Raw genomic sequence first — 27,680 nt, 5'->3', positions numbered from 1 at the left:
TGTCACCTGCTATGTGACACCTGCCTGGCACACTCCTCTTAATGATGATAGAACTTGCAGTTTATCTTTTCCTAGACCCTCACTCTAGGAATGGTGAATTTTATAGACTGGGCCTTGGTGACTATTATAAAGTGGGGATGTTTACTGCAGTATGGGGAGGCCTAGACCGATCAGAACAGGTGTGGTGATATTTTATTTGTGCTGAAATGTGGTAATATTTTGTTTGTATGTTAATAAATAAAGTTTGCCTGGAGAGGAAATAGCAAGCCATTTTAAGTAAGCACAAAAGTCAGGCAGTGGTAGCACACGCCCTTAATCCAATCACTTGGCAGGCAGGGTCTCTGTGTGTTCAAGGCCACACAAGGGAATAGAGCCAAGCATGGTGACACACACCTTTAATCAATCCCAGTACCAACTATAGAGACCTGGAGGCCTGTACACACAGGCATTGACAAGGAAGTGAGGTAGCTGGGCTAAGAGCCAATGAGAGGGCAGAACAGCAAGGCAATAAAGGTGTGGGTAGACAGGTAGTAGCTCACTTTGGAAGCTGCAGCATGGTGAGGTAAGGTTAGCTGGTGGCTGTTCCTATTTCTTTGATCTCTAAGGCTTTCACCCATATATTTGGCTCCATGTATTTTATTTAATAAGACCGCTTAGAAATTTGTCTACAAACAGGCTGCAGTAGAATGCCTCAGTTTTTCAGAACATTCAGGATGGTATGCTGCAGGAGCTGAACTCATGTTGTGTGATGGGAAATCATATGAACCTTATTTAGAGGGCCTTGTGGACATGATGTTGTCAATGACGGGAGCCTTCTGCTTTCTATAAATCCTCTTTAAGTGGAACAGATACTTGGCACCAGACAGGCAGCAGACCCCCACAGAAAGCCAGGTCTCGAGGAGGAAAGCTGATGTGAGTGTAAACCAGTAACAGGTGACAATGAGCCCGAGAAGGACACAGCTGTGGTGCTGGCTTATCAGATCCTTTATTCTCCTCCCAGGGAACCTGCCCTGGTATCCAGATCAGGCTGTGTTCCAGCTTGTGCCTCAAGTACCACCACTGCAGGCTGATGCACTTGGGATGAACCAGCAGCTCCCTGGGGGACTTCTAAGCCTTCTTTCCAAGTACAAAAATTAAAGCCCTTGTCAAACACTGCACCGTCTGAAGTGAACCTGGGCCACATCACACCATGTAGCCAATCCTCTGCACTGTGATTAGACAGAGTTACACCAGGCAGGTATGCTTCTGGAACCACAGCCTTGGCCTGAATGGAAAATAGCTTGGAAATCAGGGACCCATATCTGGGGAGAACCCCAGGATCATGAGCTCAGGGCAGGACTGTCACCCCAAACTCAGCCAACCACTGATCATTTCAAGTGTGGATTCGAGTCTGGATTCATTTCCTTCCTTGCCCAGCTATGAAAAGCTGGCAATGTGGATTTTCACTCTAATGAAATGCTGGGTTAATTTATGCTCCAAAAGTCAATAGTGTTTAACTACACCAACATCAGTGTTTCCCTCATCTGGTTGCTTTTAACTTAATCTTTCAAGTAAAGTCATCATCATTCACAAATGAAAACGGCCTAAGATGAAATTTTCCAACATGACTAAAGGAAACACCCCAGCTTCTTTCCCCAGGGTAACACATTAAACCAGCATCATTTGTCAATGTCTCCAATGTCTGGTTTGTGAATTTCTCTTGCAGCGTCAAGGCAGAAATCTGCAGCTCTGAATGGGCATCCCCAGTGGAGGCCAGCAGCTGGCGCTTTGCTGTCCTAGTACACACTGAAGCCCCAAATTGGCTTTTTGTGTGTTTGTATTTTCATCATAATTTCGCTGCTGCACAGCCCTGAACAGTGTTGCATATCTGTGATACATCCTCAGCCCAAGAGGCAGAAACATCTAATGGGATCATGTTTGGGAATGTTTGTTTGGGCTGAGCTGTGCAGCTGATGGCTGTGGGTTCAATGTGCTTGCCCAATGTCTGGTAAGCTCTGGGTTCCATCCCCAATACCACATGAAACCAGGTGTGGTGATGCATGCCTGTGATTCTAGCGCTCTGGAGGTAGAGGGAAGAAGGTAGGAAGGTCAAAGTGATTATCAGCTATGTCAAGTTTGAGGCTTCCCTGGTATACAATAAGACCCTGGTGGAGGGCAAGACAAAAAATGGGAAGAGAAAAGAAAAGAAATGGCGTCAGAAACACACATGTGCTAAGAATGTCAAGCAGAGTGGCTGTTACCTCTTGTGTAGGAGACCAGATCCAACTTTCTCCTGCCACAGTCCCAATTGCAGGGAAGAGGAGTAACAACGTGTGAGGCGGCATCTGTGTCACCATGAACCGTCTGGGGTTTGGGAAGAAACCACAGAGTACAGATGCTGGACTCAGTCTGAGTCAGGTGGCCTGAGAATGCGGAAGCCTGGAGCTATGTCTCCAGAGCTAAGGACATCATGTAACAGCTGGCATAAATGGGTTTTACCAGGTGCCTGTTCTGCTCCTTTCCATGGTTCCAGGGCCAAGGGGCTGTGAGGGAGTATTGAGGAACTGGGGTAGAGATGTGGTAATGGTGGCTCCTGGAGTCTGGCTTTGGGGGTGCTGTGTTGGAGAGCTGGTAAAGCTCTTGCAGGAGTCACTGGAAGACATTGGAAGAGTCCAAGCACAGGATCCAACCAGGGCCTGCCAGTGCTAGGCTGGTATTCTGATAGCATCACTCTCCAACCCAGCAGCAGCACTGGCATCCTTCCCAAACTATTGCAGCCTGGCCCTGCTCCTGGGGCACGACTACAGAGTCATTGAATAATGGAAAAAATTATAAACTTTATTCATATATTTCACAGTGGAAACTCAGAACAAACACAAAGCAGGAAATAACCAACCAAGAGCACAGACAGGGAGAGCTGGGGCGGGGACATGTTTTCACACTTCAAGGTGCTTGCACATTTATTCTGGCATTGCATCTGAGAAGGTCCCTGGGTGCTGCTCCCAGAGGAAGCATCATGGAGTGCATGACCCTCCCCTGGATGGGAGTCCCTTCCCAGAAAAGATGGAGTTCCAGCTATGACCCATCCACTCCCTTCTGGAGAACCAGGCAGAGGGAAGGAGGCAGAGCCTCACCATAGGTAAGACACTCATACTTCATACTTGGTAATTCTGGCATGGTCTTCCTGGTATAAAGCCAGGGCTAGAAGAGAACATAGAACAATGACTTCCTCTTTTTCATCTTTGTCCCAAACTAAGAACTTCTACAGAAAAACCTCACCACCTGGAAGAGGTCTAATATCTGAGGCACAATCACACAGTCCAAATGCAGGTGAACACTAGACATCCATCCAGGCTAGTGCTCCAGGAGCAGTGAGGTAGTAAGAGAAGAAACATGATCCAGAAGCAATGTTACTGGAATCACATGTCCCTGATTCTGATGGACCTCATCCTTCAGGAGACTAGCTGAACTATACAGGATCCATCAGGTACTAGGTATTGAGTACTGGTACTGGTACCAGTACTCAGCACCAGGTACTGAGGTGAGTCTCAGGCTCTGAGAGGCTGAGAAAACTGTGGGGAGCCAAGAACCAGACTGAATGACACCATGTCACCCAAGGGACAAGTGGGCAAGGGGAACATGTTGACATTAGCTTCTTGCTCTGAGGGCTCTGCCTAGGCTCTCAGCCTGGCAAAAGCTCTGTTACCCTTAGAAGTGGATGTTATGTCAACATGCAGGAGAGAGAACCCTTTGCTCCCAGCCATGTTCACCCTGGTTGCTAATGGAGTCATAATAATATGACCAACCCAAACTGTACACAGAGTCAGGCCACAGGCTATAGTAGCTCTCTTAAGATGTCTGTCCCAGGGCCCAAGGCCCTGCCTGGCTTCCCTACTCTTTGTTAGGCCATTAGGCTATTCAGAGGTCATAGTCTTTATTCATCCAAAAGAGGCCTGAGCATGAGCCAAAAAGGAGGCTGAGCATGACAGTGCCACCCTCCTCTGCATTTGGCCCTATGTGCCCAAACCCAGCAGGATCATCATTCCTTCTGGATGGGAGCCACAGAAGTGGCCTGGGGTGGGGCACTGAAGCCCTCGCAGGACCAGGGAGCGCAGTCAGACAAGTCACTGTTTAATAAAGTGAAAGCCCTTTGAATCATCTCAAAAGGTACATTGTGCACAGGAGTTAGAAATCAGCCCCTTGGTGTTCTTGCAGAAGGGTGTTGAAGACAAAAGAAGTCAGAGCCAAGGCCACGTGGATTAGCTGTTCGCCTGTGCAAACAGGAAGAGGAGATAAGGTTACTCGCCTAAGACAGGCAAAGCTGTCTGTTTCCCCTGGTGATGTGAGAGACCCAGAGTCTGAGCACAGGCCTCACAGACTTCTGCAGGTTGAGCTCAGGTCACACACAGGTGCAGGAAACACATGGGCCTCTGCCCAGAAGCTTGCTTGACTCAGGACACACTCTACCTAGAGATGTCACTTATGGGGTCTTCCATTCTTACCTGTGGTGTCCCCTCCCACTTAGCACTGGCCTTCCTTGAGGCCATGCTGAGTGTCCTTTAGGCTTAAATATACCTGCTTGTCAGCTCCCTCCATTCTGCCCCCTTCTCTAGCTTCATCTTTGTGTCCCTCAGCATAGTCTGGCTTTTCTGTTCCCACTTCTGCCTCTGCCAGGAGAAGACTTCCCATGGAATGATGTGACACCCTGAGCCCAGGTGTCACTTGCGTTGACATGGTCAGGCCTCATGACCTGGTCTTAGTCCTTTATCAGGCAGATACTGGGATATATGCTCTTTCTCTAGGAACCCCTCCTATGAGCGCATGTCTAAGCAAACCATCATTCTGATCCCTGGGACGAAGTGGGCTGGGGCTCCGACAGGTTGTGTGGATGAGCCAGGAAGGCCAGCTCACAGCAAGCCCCGGCTTCTTCCTTGCTGTGCAGCCTCCCCTGGACCCGAGTTGGGGACTTGAGATCTCTAACCGCCCCTTTCTCTCTGCATGAAGGCTGCCCTAATGACCCTCAAGAGACCCCTGTGAGGAAGAGTGCCATTCTGACTATTCCCTCACCCAGCTATGTGAGTGGATGAAGGCTGGATGGGTGCCTGGCTCTGCTGACCCTTCACCAGAATGGGGAGCCAGGAAGGTTCTATGAGTCCAGCTCTGCCATCAGCACTAGCAGGGAAGCCAGTGATGTTGATGTGTGCGACTGCCAGAGGTATGCAGGCATCATAGGCTCAGGGGTATAAAGGGATTGGGAAACCAGAGGGATGGGGAGAGGGACTCTGGAGCAGAGGGGTAAAAGGTGATCCAGGAGCAGTTCAGGCCTTGAAAGTGTCTGTTTCCTGACATGGTGCATTCCTCCCAGACCTGTGGCTTGAGCTCAAGGAGATAGATAACCCAGGAATTAGGGAAGTTACCCTCATTTGCTGGTAGATCCAGTCTGTAAATACTGTCACGTTCCCGTACACTCCAGGTCTGAATGCCTTGGCACAGCCGGAACCCCAGCTTGTGTCCCCAATCAGCCACCAGATGCCATTCTTCAAAGTAACCAGCGGCCCTCCACTGTCTCCCTGGAGAACATAGCAAGTTACTGAGAAGAGAAAGGCACACTACAGCACACTGCCACCATGCACCATGCACCAGTGAGGACACAGTATCTGGATATGAAAGGTGGTAAGGGTCTGTCTCTCCAGCAGGAGACAATGGTCATAGAGACATATTCCAAAAGATGAAGTTGGTCTATGCCAGCTAGCTGTTTGCAAGTGCATGACAGACCACACTTGTGCCAAACAAAAGCCTCTCTGGAGACCATAGTGTGATTAGCACTGGTTTCTGCCGAAGGCATAAATGCTGCTAGTAACCATCCCTCCCCACTCCACTCCCAACTGGCCCTGTGTCCCTGGGAGGTATCTCTGATCCCATCAGAGCCTCGTGTCTCATAGGGGTTCAATGGGAACTACACACTCCAAGGCTGAATGAAAATTCACAATTACCTGGCAAGAGTCCACAGTGCCCTGCAGGAAGCCGGCACAGATCATGGCTGGTGTGATAAGGTTGTTGTATATGTATTTACTATTACATCTGGAGGTCTCAATCAAGGGTACCATGGCAGCATTCAGCACATCCGAGGTCTTCCCTAACAACAGAGGCATCAGCTAGCAGCTCTTGTGGACATCTTCCTCAAGAAGCCGCACTTTATATAGATAATCTCATACCTCTCTTCTATTCTCCCTCCCTCCCTCTAATGGTTAACATTGATTGACAGGATCTAGAAGAACCCAGGAGACAAACCTCTGAGCATGTCTACAAGGGAGTTTCTAGAGTCGGTAAATTGAGGAGGGAAAATGCCTTAAAGATGGGTGGCACCATTTTATAGGCTGGGTCCCAGGCTGAATAAAATGAGAAAGTGGGCTAAGCCTCAGTATTCATCTCTCTCCCCATCTTGATAATATAGTATGTGTGTGTGTGTGTGTGTGTGTGAGAGAGAGAGAGAGAGAGAGAGAGAGAGAGAGAGAGAGAGAGAGAGAGAGAGAGATCCAACGCCTTGAGGTCCTGATGGCATGTCTTCCTCTCAGTGATGGACTGCATTTTCAAACTGTGAAAAATAAGCCCTTCTTCCCTTGATCTACTTTGGTCAAGAATTTTGTCACAGGAATGAAGAAGTACATTCCCTCAGACCATCACAATAACAAGCCCTTTCCCTATGTACTAGGCAGGGCTGATTCAATATTTTCTGTTAATCAAATGGGGAAAGAAAGGCACATAGCTTAGGTAAGTTGTCCAAAGTCATTAGCCACTGAATAACAGAACTGGGATTCAGATGAGGAGGTCCCACTGTGGAAATCATTATCCCATCCTATGTGGCCCAAAGCCTTACCTTTCTCATAGGTGGCCCCCCACCCTGAAATCCAGCATTCCTGGGCTAGGTCCAGCATCATGCCTGGGTTTGGCAGACACACTGGCTTCACTTCATCTATTTAAAGAAGAACAAAGGATGAGTTATCCAGGCCTACAGGGCTTCTGTGAGAGTCTCCCCTGGCTGCCCGATGCTCTGCTTTTTCCAGAAACCCAGGTTCCTGTGGGTCCTGGACCCCTTGTTCCCATCCTGGCAGGCCTGCTTCCTGATAGTTTCTCTGGACATTTGCTACTCATATCTAGAATTAAGTGCTGGCTCTGCTTCTAAAACACAGCACACAAGCCGGGCAGTGGTGGCGCACGCCTTTAATTCCAGCACTCAGGAGGCAGAGCCAGGCGGATCTCTGTGAGTTCAAGGCCAGCCTGGTCTATAGGCTCCAAAGCTACACAGAGAAACGCTGTCTCAAAAAATAGATAAATAGATAGATAGATAGATAGATAGATAGATAGATAAACAAAACACAGCACTCTGGCCTCTGAGTGACAGGGGAAGAAAGGACTGGTGATGGCCATTGCTCAGAAGCTGATGGTTCCAGCTTGTCCCAAAGCCACACCATCTCTCAAGGATCTGCTATTTTGTGTGCGAGTTGGTCCCCCAGCTTAAATACAAGCACTTCAGGAGAGAAGTCGGTTGTCATCTGTAGATTCTAGAACATTCCATGCTCTTGCATAGAATAGAAAAGGGATAATAAGAACCTAAGGAAGGGACTAGGGATGTAGCCCAGTTGGCAAAAAGTGCCTGCCTAGCATGCACAAAGCCCTGGATTTCATGCCCAGCACCTCATAAAACCAGGCTTGGTGGCACATGCCTGTAATCCCTGCACTCAGGAGGTAGAAGCAGGAGGACCAGGAAACTCAAGGTTACACATGGCTACATAGAAGGACCCACTTAAGCTACACAAGACCCTGCCCCACCAAATAAAAATATATTATATACATTATCAAAATCTCAAAGAATGAATTTAAAAGTATAACTTAAAAAATGAAATAGAGCCTGGCAGTGGTGGCTCACGCCTTTAATCCCAGCACTCGGAAGGCAGAGGCAGATGGATCTCTGTGAGTCTGAGGCCAGCTTAGTCTACAGAGTAAGTTCTTGGACAGCCAGGGCTACACAAAGAAACCCTGTCTCGAAAAAAACAAAAATAAATAAATAAAAAAGGAAATAGTTTACAGACTACTTTTTAATGGAAAAAACTCATTAAATTTCTTTTAAAAATACATTATTACCATTTCTGTGATTCTTAAATGTTTACAAAATATTGGAGAAAACATATTTTTAAAAAAGCTAAAGGTCTACATTTCAATTTTAAAGTATCCTGCTTTCAGAACATATTTGTTTAAAAAAGAAAGAACCGTTGTCTTGAGAGAGATGACTCAGTGGGTCCTTCCAGAGGACCCATGACTGATTTTCAGCACTCACATGGAGGCTCACAACTGTCCCAAGGAATGTAACACCCACTCTGGTCTCTGTAGGCGCCAGGCACACAAGTGGTACACATACAGGCAAAACACCCATCACAGAAAAGTTAAAAAATAATTTAACTACTTTTAAAAGCAGTAATCTTTACACATTATCGACCAGATGGCCTCAGCTGGAGAGGATATTGTCCCACAGTGATAGTAAGCAGTATTTGAAGCTGACCCACACTACTAGAGGGAGTTACTGCCCTCTAGTGGAAAGAGCCTCACATACCGTTAAAAGTCAGAGGCGTCTGCAGCTTCATGAGAGCAATGTCGTTATTCTTGGTCTTAGAGTCGTAATTTGGATGGGAAATCACTTTTTCTACCTGGTGTCTTCTTCCATAGAACATGAGAGTCTGTTTCAAAATCCCTGTGAATGCCGTCCAGTACCTCGGGTTGCTGAGGGGTCTGGGAGACAGAGACAGCATATGGAAACTCAGGACCACAGATACAAGGTGTTCCCTCCAATCTTTAAAACACATATGCTGAGGTCTGGAGTGAGATGAGTACTCCAAGCCACAGAGTGAAACTGTGGGACAGGGGCTCCCCACTTCCCTCCCACCTCCCCACAGCTCCCTGCTGCTGAATAGCTGTCTGAGGATTTGGTTTCTTCTCCTGTCCTCTGCACCAGCCCACAAATAGGGCCAGCACCCTTCTATGAAACTTAAAATCACATTTCTAACAAGACTGTCTCACTAATCTTTATATGCCAGAGCATTTACTGACACACAGTGGGTGCTTAATAAATGCATACTTGGTGTTTGATACCAGTCACGCCCTTCCTTTCATCGAAGAACTTCAACTACCAAAGGGACCTCAGAATCTGGGATATAAAAGGAAGAAAGGGAAGTCCCAGGTAAGGTAGCTCCCTAACTTTCTAGCAGTGCCTGGGAAGAGGAGGAGGGCACTCCTGTGTGACAGATGGTATCACCAGACTGAGAGAGACACTGAGTCAGTCATCTTTCCAAGACCACACAGCCAGAGAATGGCTGAGCCAGGATCTGAGCCTCACTTAAGGCAGCAAGTGCCCCAAACCTGTCTAATAAAGAATCTGTGATGCTGGAATTGGGGTATATCCCTGCACTCAGGAGGCTGAGGCAGGAGAATTATCCATTTGAGGTCGGCCTGAGCTACATAGCAAAATCCTTGGGAAGGAAGGGAGGAAAGGAAAGAGATGGAAGGAAGAGATGAGGAAGGATGGAAGAAAAGGAGAGAGAGAGGGAGAGGGGAAGAAGGAAGAAGGAAAAACAGAATGGGAACAGTGTCTCTGGCAAGAGCTGACACTACTCAGTATGGCTGTCCTTATCCTTCTTGCCCATCTTGAGTGTAATGCCAAGACCAAGGGTGTATATACAGGCTTCCAGAGAACCCACTAGGGCAGTGTGAGGTTGTCAGAGTGGACATATCCAGGAGAAATGAGACTGATAGAGCAGGGGCTCTCCAAACTTATAGACAGAGCTGAGAAGATGGCAACTGGAACACACCCAGTCACGGTGCTGTCAACAATCATCCTTATCCTAAGCTGGTATGCAGCAGCAAGCAAGAGAGACCACATAAACATTTGTCTAATGAGTGGATGAGACTGTGCACCTGCAGTGCATATATCCACCACCCAGCAGTACTCACCCCATTACACACAGGACATAGGAGCTGCCATACAGCTTGGTATGGGTCATATGGTGGCAAAGCCACACTCCAAACCCAGGAGTCTTGGCCATGTGACTCCACCCTACTACCCCAGACCTCACAGGATATAGACATACTCTTCCACACAGTGAGCAGCTGTCACAATCCACTCAGGGGTGATGATGGAGCCTCCACAGACATGGATGCCTTGGACATGCAGGCTGACCTGCCAGGGCCAATCTCCTAGTGAGGCACTCGATCCACCCACAATCCTGTTCTGACGTCTCACTGAGCGGACTCCACACTCTGAGGGTGACAAGCACATGTTAGGTGTCAGTCAAAAGTCAACAGGTGACATCAGAGTCAGCACAAAGCTAACCACTATGTGCTCAACTCGGCTGCCTTTTTCTGGCGGTGGGGCTGATGGAAGGCAACTGTTGCCGCCTCTCTTTCCTTATTATTAGGAGTAGCAAGTGGGAGGTAGATACTCTCCTAGGTCCCTAAAGGGCCACCCAGGCTGGAGCACTGACTAATTCTTATTGGTACCCAATTTCACTGGATTTCTGGTAGGCATGACTGGGAAGGTCCTGGGTAGCAAGCTCCTTAAGGAGACTGATATACTCAGCACTCCACACCCAGAACTTCTGGGCAAAGAAAAGGGAGGTAGAAAAGGCGGAAGAGTGAGTGAGGAGGCAAGTGAGAGCTTCAGCAGGTGCTAAAAAGGTGAGATGAGAGGACGTGAGGTCATGTGAGGGGCTGAGTGAGGATGTAAGTGAATGGTAATAGGAGTTGGTGAAGTCTGAGTACCCCTCAGGAAATAAGAAACAGGTTCTTTGCTGACCAGTTGACTGAGAGAGGAGATCTTTCTACTCCAGAGTCAGCAGCCCCTGACTCTAGAAACTTCACAAGTGTGGGGCAAGTTCTCAATTGAGAGAAATCAAGGTAATATGAGAAGTAGATGTTGGAAACTACCCAATGTGCTGGAAGGTCCCCATGCCAGTGGCTGCTATGGGGTGGGTGCTAGCTGAGCAGGCCTGGTGCATCTTGGCACAGTGTGGGGCAGGACTTCTGGAAGCATCCTCCAAGTGTCGCCTGAACCTCTTTGTAAGTGACTTTGAGTACCTGTGAGGCACATGTGGCAAAGGGTGAACAGCAGCGCTCCCCTGGTTGTGCAACACCTACAGAGGACCTTAAGGAGACTCAGAGCTCCTTTGCCAAAAGGTGAGCTTCAAGTCCCAGGCCTGAGCTGGGCATCTGTATTTACCCCATGTGGGGTCCATGAGCAGTTCACACACACACAGAGGGGACTCCAGTGAGCTACCACACAAGCTACTGAGGGAAGGAAGAAGGGCATGCTTGGTGTTAGGCTTTCTCCTTAGGAGTCCCAGTAGAAAACTGCATGACACTGCTCTGACTTTGCCCTAGCCCAGGTCACTGCTGCAAAGGCTCCAGGATCACAAACATCTCATCCCTCCACTTCATGGAGAAGGAGCCACCAGGGCTCCCCTCTCACGATGGCACCTAAAAACAAGGCCTGCCAGAGTCCAGCCATCACCTGCCCTCAGTAGACACTACAGTGCAGCAAAATTCCAAAATAGAGATCCGGGTATAAGCAAGAGGCCTCCAGGCACATCTCTGCTGTCTCCTGGAGGCCTTCCCTCATCAAATCCCAAGAAAGCCACAGGCTGGCTCCTAAGCATAGAAAATCACCATTGGGAAGTACTCACCTATACAGCGCAAAGAAACCACCATGCGGGATGAACAAGAGTCACTGGAAAGAAGAAGGGACTCTGGTTACCACAGCCAGGATGAGACACTGAAGTCTTCTCCTAGTGTTGCCTCCTGTCCATCACTAATGACCCTACTGATGTGACTAGACCTACGTGGGGATAGTGGCAAAGAATCGACACAGTCAGAGTACCAGTCTCAAATCCCAGCTATGCACCTTTGGGCATGATGTCAACTCTCTTCTGCCTCTTCCCAACAGGTAGAATAAGATTACAATTCAAAGCTGGGCATGGTGGTGCACACCTTTAATTCTAGCATTTGGGAGACAGAGGCAAGCAGATCTCTGAGTTTGAGGGTCAGCCTGGTCTACAGAACAAGTTCCAGGACAGCCAAGGTTACACAGAGAAATCCTGTCTCATAAGAAAGAAAGGAAGGAAGGAAGGAAGGAAGGAAGGAAGGAAGGAAGGAAGGAAGGAAGGAAGGAAGGAAGGGAGGGAGAGAAAGAGAAAGAAAAAGAGAAAGAAAGAAAAAGATAACAATTCAGGTTGATCCCTGATCTGCAATGTGCCAAAATCTTTAAACTTTGAAACCCCAATGCCATACAAGTGGAAAATTTCACACCTAACCATACATGAAGGGTCGCAGTCAAATGATAGTGATGCTAGGATGTTAACAACTTCAGTCTATGCATATAAGGTATACACAAGGGCCAGTGAGATGGCTCAGCAGGTAAGGGTACTTGCCTCCAAGTCTGACAATCTGAGTTCAAAACCTGGAATCCACATGGAGAGGACTGATTCCTCTGACCTTCACATGTGTGCCATAGCAGTATCCCCACACAAACAGACTAAATACATTTAAGTAAAGGAACACATGAAACAAACCACTTCTGTCCTTACATGCATCCTAGCCCCAAAATGTCCCATACATGAGTATTTTAAAAATCTGAATGAACTCTGAAAGTCTTCCTGCCCCCAACATTTCAATACAAGGATGACCTATGACACTACTTGGATGGTGACTTGGGGATGAGGGCACAGTTGCATCAGTTTTTACTTCTGTCCTTGTATAATTTAAAATCATGGGTATCGAGGCAAACACTTGAAATTTCAGTGCTAGAGAGTCTGAGTGAGGCAGGAGGATCACCAGTCCAAAGCCAGCATAGGCTACATAGCAAGACCCTGTTACCAATGAATGAGCAGCCATCCCCTAGTGTCATCAGGAAGCGGTCTGGAAACTGATTTCCCTGGATGGCTTTACATGTAAACCACAGATGACAACAAAACCAATACTTTGCCAAGGACAAACAAACAAAAGCATAAACAAAAAAACAGCGCTCAGTTGGGAGTCAAACTTCTCATGCTGTGTATGAGAAAGAAACAATCAGTGCTTTCCATCCGATAGACCCCTGATGTACTGAAGAGGCCACAGTCCCGATGCCCTGGTGGCATCAACTGCCAGCTGTAGTTCTGTAGGGAACAGTTGATTTCCTAAACATCAATGTCCTAGTAGGCCACTGGGACAGATAGAGCCTCACATGTACCAGCCCACTCCACTATCACCCATGCACACACTGAATGGGGGCCTTTCCAAACCCCCAAATAAAAAGCTACCATCACCTGTCCTGGTTAGCTTGTGCCTCTACCAGGGTACCGGGTGGGTAGCCTCAAGAAGGGAACATTGGAAAGAGGGCATTTCTACATCATATGACTTCACTGAAACCTTGACTCTGAACACACACCATGGGCACTTTATACTGCACACACAGTCAGGCCATATGCACCAGCAAACGCCTCTGCAAATGCCTCTCTCTGCAGGTTCCAGACTTCTGTATGTAATGAGCAATAGAATGTTACTGCAATGCCCCATTTCTGTGTATAAAATATACAGGTTTAATTACAGAATGCAGGGACTTTTAATATTTTCCTACCATTACTCCTGTGTATGTAAGTAAATTTGCCTCTTTTTAGGTTATATTGTGCCACACAAACAAACTCATCCATCTCATTAGGATATAAATTTGCTTTAATCTTTAATAAGTAGTAAAATCATATATATATATATTATATATATATATACAGAGGTGTTGTTTGAAGATAGTTTTACTTATGATTTATTACAGCAAACATTTGATTTGTATATCTATATTATAGTCCTAAATGCCTGGCAGGGGTCGCATAAAATTTTCTTGGGTGGACAGGTGTCACAATTTAAGAAACCCAATACTAGACAATAACTTTCCTGCCAGTCACCTCTGGAGTTGTGAAGGCCCTCACCTAGGATGGTGGCCTGAGCCTACCCCTCCTTGCTGTGCTCCTTTCTGTACCAGCAGCCTACACTTCCTCTCTCCTCCCTTCCGCACTTGCCAACTAAGCATAATCCTGAGCCTGAGTCCTTGTGGAAGACAAAGAGCCATTCAACTCACATAAAACACCTGCCACCTATGCTAAGCCCTACTGTCTAGATGGAACACCTAGCCGGGTGCTGCTCTCCAGCCCAGCCAGCCCTGCCACATTCTCAGGGACAGCCAGCCTATGGCAGGACATCCTGACTGGTAGTCACCGGAAAGGCAAGCCACTCAGTAGAGGTGGAGTGAGTGATTAGTTCTCCAGCCCTGACATGCAATTCCTGACAGTCAGCCCTGGAGGCACCTGAGCCACCTGGAGAAGAACAATGAGGCCCTGGGAAGTCTCTGCACAAAGAAGACACCGTAAATCCCCAACATCAAAAGCACCTGGAGAAGACCAATGGTCCTGTAAACCCATACCCAAATGATGGCTGTCTATGTCCCCCTCCAAACTCCCAGCAGTTCAGTCATCAGCCCTAGGATCTGTGGTTTGGGTACAACAAATGCTTGCACCAGGGCCCAGAACATTACCCCATGGCGTCCTCTCACTGCTAGTCATGGGCCAGAAAATCTCTTGGACTCCTGGTGCTCAATTCTATAGTGTCATATAGTTTGTCCCTCTGAGCTCATGCCAGAGAATAAGCCCCAGCATCTATGTTCATGGTACTGACAGAGCAAAGACTTGATGCAACTGTGATGCTTGAAGGTGAGTCTCTGTGAAATTAAGTCATGGGATGGGGAGTCTCTGTGACAGAATCCTGGTGGCCTCATAAGGACAAGGAGAGAGGCCACACAAGGCTTAGTGTTCCTGCCACGGTGAGATGACCCTGCTAGAGTCATGCCATGCTATAAGGAACTCAATTCTCTAAAAGCATTAGTCAACAAAATAAAAACAAAACCCTTTTCTCTATAAAACAGCCTGCCTTAGGCATTTTGTTATAGAAACAAAAAGCTAACTAGCATACACTCTAGCACAGTAGACACACTTCCCAGTATCTGGAGAATAAAAAACAAACAAATAACAACAAAAGTCTGGCCAGAGAGTAGGGATTGAAACCAAAGTGGCAAAATGGCATGTAGTCTCAGATAGTTGCTAAGAATGAAATCAAGGTTGCTGCAGGTCCTGTCTCTAACTCCCAGCAGTGTGAAGCTCATCCCCCATCACTCCCAGAATACAGAGAAATCAACTCAGGATGGCAGCATCTGTTGGATTGTCTCATCCTCTTCAAATTATGCAAATCAAAGGAGGCCTCCGTACCTGTGATAGAGCTTTTTATAGAGGTCTATGTTGCCTGCGCTTACGTTCAGCTTCATGAAGCTTGTTGCTCCGGTGCTGTCTGGTATTCCTTGGCTAGAATAAAAATTGTTCCTAGAAATGACAGAAAATCTTACTGAAAATAATGTTTCAGGCATATGAACTCACAAGCCACACCCCACATCACAAAGCGCCTTTGGATGATGGCTGTAGCAGAAGGGACACCTTAGAAAACAAAACCTAAGCTCAAATTCAGCCATGCTGTGTGAAAGCCATTATCCAATCCAGAAACCTTGACTTGTAAGGTTAGAGTCTCCCATTAGCTGTGTTTCAGACCGAGTGAGCTAGGACAATGGGGTGCTGAGGGTGCCCAACTATACACTGTCTAATAAAATGTACAGTTCTTAGTCTGAGCTGTTATAAAATTCCCACTGGTTCTGGACCCAGGGGTGTCTCTGTGTACCCAAAACTCTGAGTCACAAGATATTTGTGTATGTGGAGACCAAACGTCAACACTGAGCATCTTCCTCAATTGTTCTCCACGTTATATTTTATTATTTTATATGTGTGTCTGCCTGCATATGGGTGTCTATTCATCAAACATAAGCCTAGTGCTCTCAGAGGCAAGATGAGTGTGCTGGACCCCCTAGAACTAGAGCTACAGGTGGATGTAGCCACTGTGTGGGTGCTGGGGACTGAACTCAGATTCTCTGGAAGAGGAGTCCGTGCTTTAACTGCTGAACCATCTTTCTAGCCTCCTCTACCTTGTGTTTTGAATCTGAATCTCCTACTGAACCTGGATCTCATCAATTCAGCTGGGCTGGCCGGCCAGCAAGCCCCAAAGATCCTCCCATCTCTGCCTCCCCATCACTGAGATTACAGTTTGCCTCCATGGCTAGCTTTCACATGGGTGCTGGGGATCAAACTGAAGTCCACATGCATTTGTGGCAAACACTTTGCCCACTGCGCCATCTCCCCAACCCCATAGGGTGGCATTTTGGAGTGTCCCAATAGCTGAGATGCCAGCGTTCACATCAAATAACAGTCCAGCTTTGAGAACTGGCAAATAGAATGTCTTAGTGTGCATAGGATCTCACAACAAACCCATGGAAGAGAAATCCTCATTAAAATCGTAACTTTCTTCCCAGGCCTGAGGCCTGCCAGTCTTCATGAGAGCCAAAGTTTGGTATGGTTTACCTGTTTCAAATACACACTGAGAGGGCTCTGATGCAGCAGTGTTGAGAGGCAATAGGAACTTAAGTAACATCTGTGCCACAGCAACTCCACTCTCACAAAGGGATTAATGCTGTTCTCAGGGTTTGACTTTAATCTCTCCAAAGCAGGTTGTTTCACAGCAGATCCAGCCCCCTCAACCTCACCCACTACATGTGCTCGTCAGCTCTCCCACTTTTCTACCATGAGATGAAACAGTACAAGGCCTTCACCAGAAGCCAACACATGATCTTTGATTTCCCCCAGAATAGTGGGCTAAAATAAACCCCCATTCTATACAAAGAACCCAGCCTCAAGTGTTTTTTTATAGCAGAAGACACTGGGCAATGCTAGAGCCCCTGGCTAGGAAGTGATTTTGCTGTGGGATGGTCTGTATGTCAAATCTGTTGCTTTGATTGGTCAATAAATAAAAAACTGATTGGCCAGTGGCCAGGCAGGAGGAAGTATAGGCAGGACAAGGAGGAGGAGAATTCTGGGAAGTAGAAGGCTGAGGCAGGGAGACACTGCCAGCTGCCGCCATGACCAGCAGCATGTGAAGATGCCGGTAAGCCACCAGTCACTTGGCAAGGTATAGATTTATGGAAATGGATTAATTGAAGCTATAAGAACAATTAGCAAGAAGCCTGCCACGGCCATACAGTTTGTAAGCAGTATAAGTCTCTGTGTTTACTTGGTTGGGTCTGAGTGGCTGTGGGACTGGCGGGTGACAAAGATTTGTCCTGACTGTGGGCAAGGCAGGAAAACTCTAGCTACAGGATTTATTCTTTCTCAACCTTGGTTGCTGCACACAGGAAGAATTTCTTTCTTTTTTGGTTATTTGAGACAGGGTTTCACTGTGCAGCCCTGGCTGTCCTGGAACTCACTCTGTAGATCAGGCTGGGCTTGAACTCAGAGATCTACCTGTCTCTGCCTCCTGAGTGCTAGGATTAAAGTCATGTGCCATTACCACCTAGCAGAAATGAATTCCTAAGTGTAATTCTGCTCAGGTCTCTTCCATTCCCAAAGCCTCAGTGGCTCCTGCCTATAGCGAACAGAGCAAAGGCTCAGCTCATCTGAAAAGTTCCAAGGACAGAAAGTGACCATTGCCCTTGTCTTACACCCCTCTTCCTGTCACACCAGCACTGCATGGGCATTCCCAAGTAGCCAGGAAAGGTGCAGGACAAGAGGCAGTGAGCCTAGGTTGACAGTTTTGGGGTGATGAGGCTGCCCTCTGGTTGTAGGATCAGCTTTTGCAAGGTAACTGCAGCATCCAGTGCCTGGCACATACAGAGAGCTGGAGAGATGGTCTGTCTGTCGTCAGTGTCATTGTGATGGCACTGTGTCCCTCCTAAGGGCACATACTCACTTGTATCCCATGTCTTTACATGCTGCTCTGTCGTAGCTCTCATTCCAGTCATCCTGGCACACAGGATACCAAGCTTTCCTCTGAGATGAGTAAACCTGGAGGGTGAAGCTTGGTCCATAGAGGCGAACTGCTCAAACAGAAAGATGACCCATGAGTCCTTGACTCTTAATCCATGTCTTCCAGATGCTGCCCTAGCCCCACACTGCCCAAGCACACCACAGCAGCTTCTTCCTAGGGCCATGGCCTCATAGGAAACATGAACTCCTGTTTTCCTGATAAAAAGCATTCTAAAAGAATTCCAAAAGGATATTCAAATATAAATTCTTCACAATGCCCACAGCCTGTCAGTGACCCTCATTGGATGCCACAGCCAAGCAGTGTGATGGAAAGTCATTCAGCTGTCAATGGGAATAAAGCTCTGATGGGACTCACTACATGAATGGGCCTTTAAGGCATGACACAAAGTGACAGAGTCACAGCAGCCCACAGATTGGGCAATCCCAAGCATATGAAAAGTCTAGACTAAAAAACCTAAGAAAGGGCTGGAGAGATGACAGCCATTAAGAGTACATACTGCCCTTGCAGAGGGCCAAGTTCAGCACCCATGTTGGGCAGCTCAGAACAGCCTGTAACTGCAGTTCCAGAAGATATGATGCCCTTATTCTAGCCTTCTGTGATATTACATTCATGTGGCATACATATACTGAGAAACACACACACACACACACACACACACACACACACACACACACACTTATTTGTTTGTTTGTTTTAAAAGAAAATCTAAAAAAGAAGGGATATTAGTAATTTCTTGGGACCAGAGCAAGATGGGCAAAAGAGCCTTATCAAGGAGATGGGATACTCCTCAACTGCCTATGATCAGGGGCTACACATGTTCAAATATATAAAAACCATAGTTCAGACATTTATCAAGGACATGTTATGAGATATAAATGATAGCTCATTGGTTTAAAAAAAAAAAGAATAAAATTCAGAGCAAAAACAAAAGTCCCCATCAAGCTCTCATTTTGTACAAATTGATCTCACATCCAGATCTCAGACACTGGCAGAGTACCCAAGGCCCTGACAAGCACCCCAGAATTAGTACCTGAATGCTGAACTGTTCATTTGCCTTTTGCTTGAAAAGATATCAGCTCTTTCATTTAAAGAACCAACACATTTAAGCGGCGGTGTTGGCGCACGCCTTTAATCCCAGCACTCGGAGCAGAGCAGCGATCTCTTGAGTTCAGCCTGCTGCAAGTGAGCTCCAGGAAAGGCGCAAAGCTACACAGAGAAACCCTATCTCAAAAACCAAAAAAAAAAAAAAAGAACCAACACATTTAAATGTAGCTAGTTTCTTCCTTACTCAGCTCTGGTCTCCAGAGAGATCTGCATAGCTCATCATTCAAAGGACTTGTCATCTGACAGGATGATGAGAGTGGCCAACTCAGAGCAGACTTCTAACTGGTGGGTGACCCAGGGGGTATGGAGTTTACAAGAAGAATCTTGTAAACAGTGCCACACCAAAGACAGTCAGCATCCAAGAGACACATTCTGCATCTCACAACTGTAGAGTTTAAAAGCACATCAATAGGACTACGTACGTGATCAGGGGAAGACAATAGGATCTGGTCAAGCCTTGACTCACTTCTCACCACCATCCTGGACCTAACTCATTGGACAAATAGCCTGATACCTTAGGGTCACCTTCTCAGAGTGACCACTCTAGGGCCTGACTGTCTTCTCTGGGGATAAGCACGAAGCCACATAGCATGTATGACCTAGCCATGTGTTTCGTGGGTGGATAAAACTCTGTTACAAGCTGGGCAATGGGATGTCACTCATTACCCAAGAGAAACCACAAAGCTGTGAAAATCCCAACCACATATTGCAAAAAGAATGACGTCAATCTGAAAGGTATGCAACTTGCAGAACACCCGCTACAGAACATTCTAGAAAAGCTAAGCTATGGAGATAGTCAAAGATCTGAGGCTGGTAGGGGATACTGCAGGAAGAGGAATGTGCAGGGCACAGTAGGCTTGGGCAGGGCACTCTAGGGGTAGGTACACAGCCAGTGCTGTGTCTTTGTCAAACCCATAAGGTCACACCAGGGGAAGATAAATTCAACACAAACTCGTGGCTCTGGCTCCAGGGGACAAGGTCCAGTGATCAGTGTGTGTTAATGCCTGGGTGATTGCTGGAGGCAGGGTGGCCTCTCTCTGCAGGCCTAACAGTGCTTTCAAAATTAAAGTGCTTAAATGTAGCTGAGATTGTATGCTCCCAGTTAGTGATGGAAGTGGTAGGGACAGTGATGTAAGGGGTGGCTGTCCTGCCTCCTGTCTGTCCTCCAATAATGATGGAGAAACAAGAGGGAGGCAACATGATGGGAATATGCTCCCAGAGAGAAATTTTTTATAGGTGTTAGTATTTTTTCCAGTGTTTTTCAGAGCTATAAATGATAAGTGAAAGTATATGTTTGTGGTGCCCAAGGTGATGATTTGGTAAGTGTCCATCATGAAATATTGCCACTACCAACTGAGTATGCTCACCTCCTTTCCTCATATTAGGTTTTTTACCTTGTCTGTGGTGAGAACACTTAGGTTGGCTGTCAGCGACCCTCAAGCACTTAGCACAGGTGGGCTGCTCAACCATGAACCCTGTGCACAAGGGAGCTGGGATCAGAGCTCCATGAAAAATGAAATGGCATCTTTGTAAAAAGAATCTTAAAGCAGCCACCCAAGGAGGTGTGACAAACAGGTGGAAACCTTGCAGTTTGTGTGTATGTGTGTGAGTGTGTATGTGTGTGTGCCTAATGTGTTACACATATGTGTATGTGTGGTGGTGGGGATTAGATCTGCCTGCTTCTGCCTCCCAAGTGCTGGGACTAAAGGCGTGTGCACCATCAGACTTGGCTAGAACCAAGATTTTTTTTCCTACTATAGACCCTTTGTTCTTCCTAGATTTTTATCTATGCTGTAGGTACATTAACTGCTAAAATATCTAGTACAACTCAAACATGGAGAGAGACCTTCTGGATTCCAGAACATGGGGGCACACTCATGAAATCCAGCCCCTAGAAGATGGAGACAGGAGGCTCATGAGTTCAAACTAGCCTGGGTAACTCAGTGAGACTCTGCCTTAAGAAAAGTAGGGTATGCATGGGCATGTAAGGTAGTAGTAGAATGCCTGCCTTACATGTGTATGGTCTTTGTTTCTACCCAGTGTTGAAATGAAATGAAATTAAAACCTCTCTAACAGAAGTTTATTGCTCATGTACACACAGGAGCAGGAATTAATTGATGTCTACTGCACATAATTATAATTAAATCTTAACCATTCTCAACTCAAACCCTTTACCTAAGACATTTGCTGTCACTCAAAGAAAGGAAAAGAGCTGTCTTAAGCTGTGGATACTGTATCTTCCAGGTACATCTATGCTGAAGGACCAGGAGTCACAGAACAGGCATCAGTTCACTCAAGTGAGCTGACAGCTGGGCCCAAGGAGACCATTGATTCTCCCTGGGAAATTCTCTGAGCCAGGACCAATGCTACAGAATCTAATTCACACAGGATTATGGAGGTTAGGATGCAGCAGAAAACAGCCATACCCAAAGGCAGCCCAGAATAAACAAAACCCACCTTGGACAACTAGGTCTATGGGTTTTTTTTACCCCAAACTCCAAGAGGACTGGAGATTACTTGGTGGAGACAGCAAAGCCTGGGAGACTCCTGGAGAGACTGACTACAACATGAACTTCTCATTTAAGAGAATGTCTCCTGGGCTCAGAGTCAGGGAGAGTGCACATAGCCACTGCTGACCTCAGCCCCTGGGCATGGGCAGTGCTCAGGGAATAAGTTCCAAGAGAGGCAGAAAAGCAGGGCAGGACAGCTGTTCCAGGGGGCAAGACAGCAGCTCACTGTCAACTGCAGAGCCAGGGAAGAACAGGGTCTGTGTCATCTCTTCACCCCTCATCACCGAGCAAACGCCAGCAGGTTCCACCCGGAGTACCGGATGTCAAGAGGCCCAACTTCAGACTCTGAGTGGAACATGATTGGCACAACCCTGTTCCTCAGGCATCTTTCTTGGGTCCAGCCTCTTGATTACCCTTGAAGTCACCTTCAAAAATTAACAGCACAAGAGAAACAAATGCAGGGCCATGGAGATTATTCAGTGGGTTAAGAAGCCTGTTACCAAGCCCGAGAACCTGAGTTTGATCTCCCGGATCCTCATTGTGAACAGAGAGACCCGATTCCCAAAAGTTGTCCTCCACCTCCACACATGCATCATTGATGGCATCATTTTCCCTGCCATACACAAAGTAAGTAATTTTTTTTATTTTAAAAATTAAAACTTCAAAGGGATATTGCCTTGTAACTGTTATTGGAATGGGTGTCATTAAAAAGTTGAACATTAACAAGTGCTGGTGAAGATCAAGAGAGAAGGGAGCCTATGAAATTAGAAGTGGGAATGTAATATGTCCAGCCAGTAATGAAAAACAATATGGAGGCTCCTTGAAATCACTAAAACAGAATTATCACATTATCAAGCAATCCCACTTCTGGAAACCAAACTAAGAATCCACCAGCTGGTGCATGGGTGAAGAAATGTGGTCCATGTAAACAACAGACTAGGATCCAGCCATAAAAGGATGGAATCCTGCCACTTGGGGCAATACAGATGACCCTGGAGGACTCTGTACTAAGGAAATAAGCCAATTCAGAGAGGCAAGCATCACAAGCTCACATACACACACACATGGAATCTAAAAGTCAAACTCACTGGAGCTGAGATGACAGTGTTGGTCACCAGAGGCTTCGAGGAAGTGGTTGGGGACAGCTTGTCAAAATACACAATTTTTAATTACATAGGAAGAATGAATTTAAGAGATCTATAATGCAATACAGTAATAGATGCTAACAGCACACTGTCCATTTGAAAACAGTCCACCATACATGTAAGAGCACAGGGGGTGTATGTTAAGTAGTGTGATTGCCCCACCCATGGGGGTACATGTAGAGAGACATCACACTGTACCTGACAAGCAAGACACAAGCTTGTTAGTTATTATGTAAACAGTTGAAGGAAACAAAGCAAATTCATTGTTCACTGCTGTCCCAGTGGACATGACCTTAAAGACAGCTTTATTTATTTATTTATTTATTTATTTATTTATTTATTTATTTATTTATTGTTTTGTTTTTCGAGACAGGGTTTCTCTGTGTAGTTTTGCGCCTTTCCTGGAACTCACTTGGTAGCCCAGCTGGCCTTGAACTCACAGAGATCCGCCTGCCTCTGCCTCCCGAGTGTTGGGATTGCTCCACCGGCAAGACAGCTCTTTTTAAAACCAGCATAGTGCACTCCAGCTTCATGTTTTCAACAGCCTGCTTATTTTAACTGCCATCCTGACTGAGTCCTTCCTGGCTCTATCACCTCCCCATCACTCTGTGTGGTGCAGGGCCAGGAACACAATCCTGAGTGTAGAAGTGCTAATACATGCATCAGTGGACTGGGCAGAACCCCTCCTGACTGTCCCCCAGCTGCTACTTAATGGCAGACATACTGAGTCCAGTGCTTGCTGGGCCAACTCACCACACCGGTTCTCATCTTCCCCGTTGGGGCAGTGTGATATCCCGTCACACCAGAGAGAAGAGCTGATGCAGGTGCCCGAAGACCCACACTCCATCTCAGAGGTAGAGCACTTGCTGTCCCCTGGCACTGGATTGGGAGAAAGGGAGGGAGACTCATCAGGCTAAGCATCCAAGAAACTGCAGAGCCCATAGGAAGCTTGTCATCCACCCTCAAGTCTAGTGAATAGAAGAAATTGCCTCTTCATAAGGAAAGGACATGTCGTTGCCACCTACATACACATGGAGCTAGGACTGGGCTCTGTCTTCTACAGAGCCAATGGGAAGGGTGCTTGGGTAAGGGGAGCCCTCACACCTCCTCTTTGCCATCCAGTGGGCCTCAGAGGTCCACCAGGTGCCCATGAGTCTGCATCATCCAGGCCACTTACAGAGACTTTAGCTACAAGATTACAAGATTACAAGTTACTGCCAGCCAAGGATACCATAGTTGTGCAGTGATATACAAGAGTCAGACTATGGCTATGCCTCCTTAAACATCCCCATCTCATTTGATCTCAGATGCTCAGCAGGATACAGCAGGGTTGGCACTTGGATGGGAGAACTAGTTTAGGATTTTCACAAGCCACAGGTTAGTGGAAGCAAAGCACAGACTCACGAGTGCATGGAGAAAAGGGAGGAAAGGGCAACCTTGCCCAGAAGGGAAAACCTATTGGCAGGCATCGGGTGGCTCCTCCAGCCTGGGGAGCAAGGGTCACAGTCATAGCCATGCACACAGTGGCAGCACCCAGCCCAAAACTTACAGAACCTCCAAAGCAAGACAGCAGCCACAACAGCACCCACAAGGACAGTGCCCAGGGCGAGGGCAACACACAGGGATTTCTTGTTCTCTGCAGAAGACAGGAATGCTCAGGTCAGTGCTGTGAGAAGGCTGTCCTTCCACCATGTGTTATTGATGCTCTTCAATATCCCACAGTTACCACAGAGTTACTCAATTTGAAAATATCACAAGTCAAACTGGGTATAATTGCACATGCCTGCCTATAATGCTAGTACTCAGGGGTGAGGGGGGAGTTGAGAAGGACAGGGACAAGAGTTTAAAGCCATCCTAAAATGCATGAGCTTCTACCTCAAAACACTGAAAAGGAGGAGGAGAAGCAGGAGGGGGAAGAGATCAGAAGTCCAAGTCCAAAGTGCACTTGCTACACAACGATCAGCCTAACCTGGGCACCTTTAAACTTGTTTAGAACTCTTGCATTACCTATAGCTAGGGAAACCACCCAGCTAGGTGTCTGTTCATAACAAGGTGGTGGATTCTGCGTGCACCTCATTGAATACCACACTGAAACTGAAAAGTAGAATGGTTTTATGAGTATACTTTCATGCCATCATGAAGTCAAAAGTCCTAGTTTAGCTACTGTATGTGGGGCCATTTAGATACATTAGAGAAGAATAAACACTGATTTATTCATTTGTTTTTGTGCTGCTAAGGATAAAACCCAGGGTTTCACTTATGTTAGGCAAGTGCTCTACCACTGAGCTACACCCCTACCCTAAGAAATAGTGTTGCCTACACTCTTACAAATGTCAATTTGAACATTAAGGGTACCACTTGAGGTCTTGATGCTTCTGTAGTGTGAAACACATGCTTGGGGAAATGGAAAATGAAGTTACAATTTGAAATGAAATCCAGCAAAACTAAGCTCTTAAAACACCAAGACACCTCAGAAAGGTTCTGAACATAGGCCAATGTTCACCTAAAAAACAGCTCAAGGAGAGCTGCCTCATTTTAGCAACTGCAAGTTTGAGTCACATAATACCATCCCCAAAGCATCCTGGGGCTGCTAGGGGATGCTCTAGGCAGAACACCTATCCTTCCCACAACTGCTGGAAGAACCCAGTGGAATCTGACAACCACTAGCCACCTATTGCTACTGATACTCTCAGTAATTACAGCTAAGTGGAATTAAACTAAAGTGTATAAATTGAAGCATTCAGTTGCCACAAGGGGGCTGGCAAGGTGGCTTGGCAGGTAAAGGCTCTTGCTTAGAACTTACATAGTAGAAGGAGAGGGCTGAATCCAGCAGGCTACTCTGACCTCTACACACTCTGTGGTACCTCACCACACACAAAAAAATAAATGTTAAAAACAAACAGATAAACAAAAACAACAAAACAAGGAACTGGAGAGATGTCTTAGTAGCTAAGAGCAGCTTTCAAAGAGTTCCTGGGGACTGGTCCTCATCCCTCTCACCAGGGACTGTGCTTCTATGGTAAAGTGGGCAATCTGTAATCCCAGCAGCCTCACAGTAGAGGCCCAGGTTTGAAAACTTCACCAGGCAGCCAGTGATTTTTATCAAAACGCAGTGAGGGGTGACTGCCTTCAGGCGCCAGGGTGGAGCCACCAAGAAACCCACAGGAGAAATTCTTGATGGCTCACCTGATGAATTGCCAAGCACATTTTCTTCTTTGGGCAACTTATCTGCATGCCATTGTATCTAAGATAAAATAACTTGCTTAAAGCTGGCCATGTGGCTCAGAGGTAAACACTTGCCTAGCATGTTCAGGAGCCTAGCTCAGCGGAAAAAAACAAACACGAAATCAGGGACTTAGCTCATGAGTAAAGGAGATTAAATCAGGTGCCCTTCAGCTCTGGCTGGGGCATGTGCAGAGTCACAATCTGGCTGGTTTGCTCAGGACCACGTCTGCAGCAAGAAGCCCCATTTCACCTCTGGACAGGCATTTGTCACCAGCTTCGGTCAGCATAGCACAGATTTGCAGGATTTAGTCTTGGACTACTGCTCATTTACATCCATCTTTACCAGCACAGCCTGTTGACTCAGTCCTGTGGTATCTCTGCATCACAGGACTGTTGACTTTGAATTCTTCAAAGGCTCTTGCAGATGCATGCACCACCATTCAAATGGGAATGTTCCATGGCACTTGCTAGAGCAAACAGATAAATCCAAAGTAGAATGTCCTTACACTCCTGAGATAATGTGGGACACCAGTTCAGAGCCCAAGATCATTCTGGCAAAAATGTAGCCTTTTTGATATCTAATATGTCAACAACATGTTCTTTCTTTTTCATTCTTCTTTTTGGTGTGTGTATGTGTGTGTGCACAGATGCCCTCAGAGGCCAGAAGATGGCATTGGATCCCCTCCAATGGAGGGGTTGTAGAAATCAGGTGCTCTGTGAGAACAGTTAGAATGCTCTTTACTGCGAAGCCAGTAACATGATTTTAAAAACAATGTCAAGGTGAGTGCAAAAAATAATAAAATAAAATTACTAAATTACTTTCCAGTTCATGAGACATGGGCATCAGTCTGTACTTCTGTCAAACTAATGGTGAGAAGCCCAAGACTCCAGTCTGAAAGCCTGATCATCAGACAGTGATTTCCTCAAGGCGTAGAGGCAGTTTTACAATACAGTTTTATAGTGGAAAATCACACCCTAGGGTGTATCCTTCCTATATATAGGCCATTGGCAGAAAGCCAACATGTTCCTTTCCCCAGTCCTTCACTTCCTGATTACTCCCTTGGAATGTGGAAGGGTTCAGTGAGGCGCACTGGGACCCTTCTGCCTTCTGAGTTGACCGCTGAGAGCCGGGCAGTCTTTTTAGAGGTACAACCTTGCACAGGCCCTTTGGCTTCTGACAACAAACAGGTTCCTCACCCTGGCTTTCTTCCAGCCACCATGATGAGTGAAGACCAGGCTTTCTGCTCTGCAGTCCAGCTGACGCTGGCTGGACTAAGATGAAAGGGCCTGATGGAGACAGGGAAGAGAGCAAGACAATAGAGCAAAGGGCAGAAGAGCTGCCCAGAGGGCCCACTCGTGGTAATAGATTGTGTACCCTAATAAATCTGCCTGAAGATCAGAGAGACAAAGGAACAAGCCACATCTTGCCTCTAGGACTCCTCAGCCTGAAGAGACTTCCTTAGCCAAAAGACGTTAGTTCCTGTCTTCTCACACCTTATATACCTTTCTCCTCCCACCCATATCATTTCTCAACTTTCCTGGTGCTGAGATTAAAGGCATGTGACTCCCAAGTACTGGGATTAAAAGTGTGTGCCACCACTGCCTGGCTCTGTTTCTCTCCTAGACTGAGTCAATCTCATGTAGCCCAGGGTGCCTTTGACCTCATAGATCCGGATGGATTCCTGCCTCCCAAGTGCTAGGATTAAAGGTGTGTGCCACCACTGCCTGG

At 46.7% G+C, this 27,680-nt stretch overlaps 1 protein-coding gene across 4 annotated transcripts in view; it reads right to left on the bottom strand.

Annotated features, from left to right (window-relative positions):
* Positions 1-2,811: 2,811 nt before the first annotated feature.
* Tmprss2 (transmembrane serine protease 2) overlaps positions 2,812-27,680 on the bottom strand; it is a 40,166-nt gene continuing 15,297 nt past the window's right edge. For 2 of the 4 annotated variants that reach the window (XM_037209600.1, XM_037209597.1), the window contains exons 4-15: positions 24,276-24,362; positions 23,480-23,605; positions 22,670-22,726; positions 17,890-18,016; positions 15,315-15,425; positions 11,709-11,752; positions 10,119-10,287; positions 8,588-8,763; positions 6,857-6,952; positions 5,973-6,115; positions 5,397-5,549; positions 4,090-4,250 (exon numbers count right to left, since the gene is read on the bottom strand). In XM_037209600.1, coding sequence (XP_037065495.1) covers positions 4,239-4,250; positions 5,397-5,549; positions 5,973-6,115; positions 6,857-6,952; positions 8,588-8,763; positions 10,119-10,287; positions 11,709-11,752; positions 15,315-15,425; positions 17,890-18,016; positions 22,670-22,726; positions 23,480-23,605; positions 24,276-24,362 — 1,301 coding nt within the window. In that variant the 3' untranslated portion in view covers positions 4,090-4,238. Of the gene's footprint in view, positions 4,251-5,396; positions 5,550-5,972; positions 6,116-6,856; positions 6,953-8,587; positions 8,764-10,118; positions 10,288-11,708; positions 11,753-15,314; positions 15,426-17,889; positions 18,017-22,669; positions 22,727-23,479; positions 23,606-24,275; positions 24,363-27,680 lie in introns of all 4 variants that reach the window. The other 2 variants (XM_037209598.1, XM_037209599.1) reach the window with 2 other exon arrangements.

This window comes from Peromyscus leucopus, chromosome 12 (genome assembly GCF_004664715.2).
Source record: "Peromyscus leucopus breed LL Stock chromosome 12, UCI_PerLeu_2.1, whole genome shotgun sequence".
NCBI lineage: Eukaryota > Metazoa > Chordata > Mammalia > Rodentia > Cricetidae > Peromyscus > Peromyscus leucopus.
This window is presented reverse-complemented; position numbering and strand designations above follow the sequence as displayed.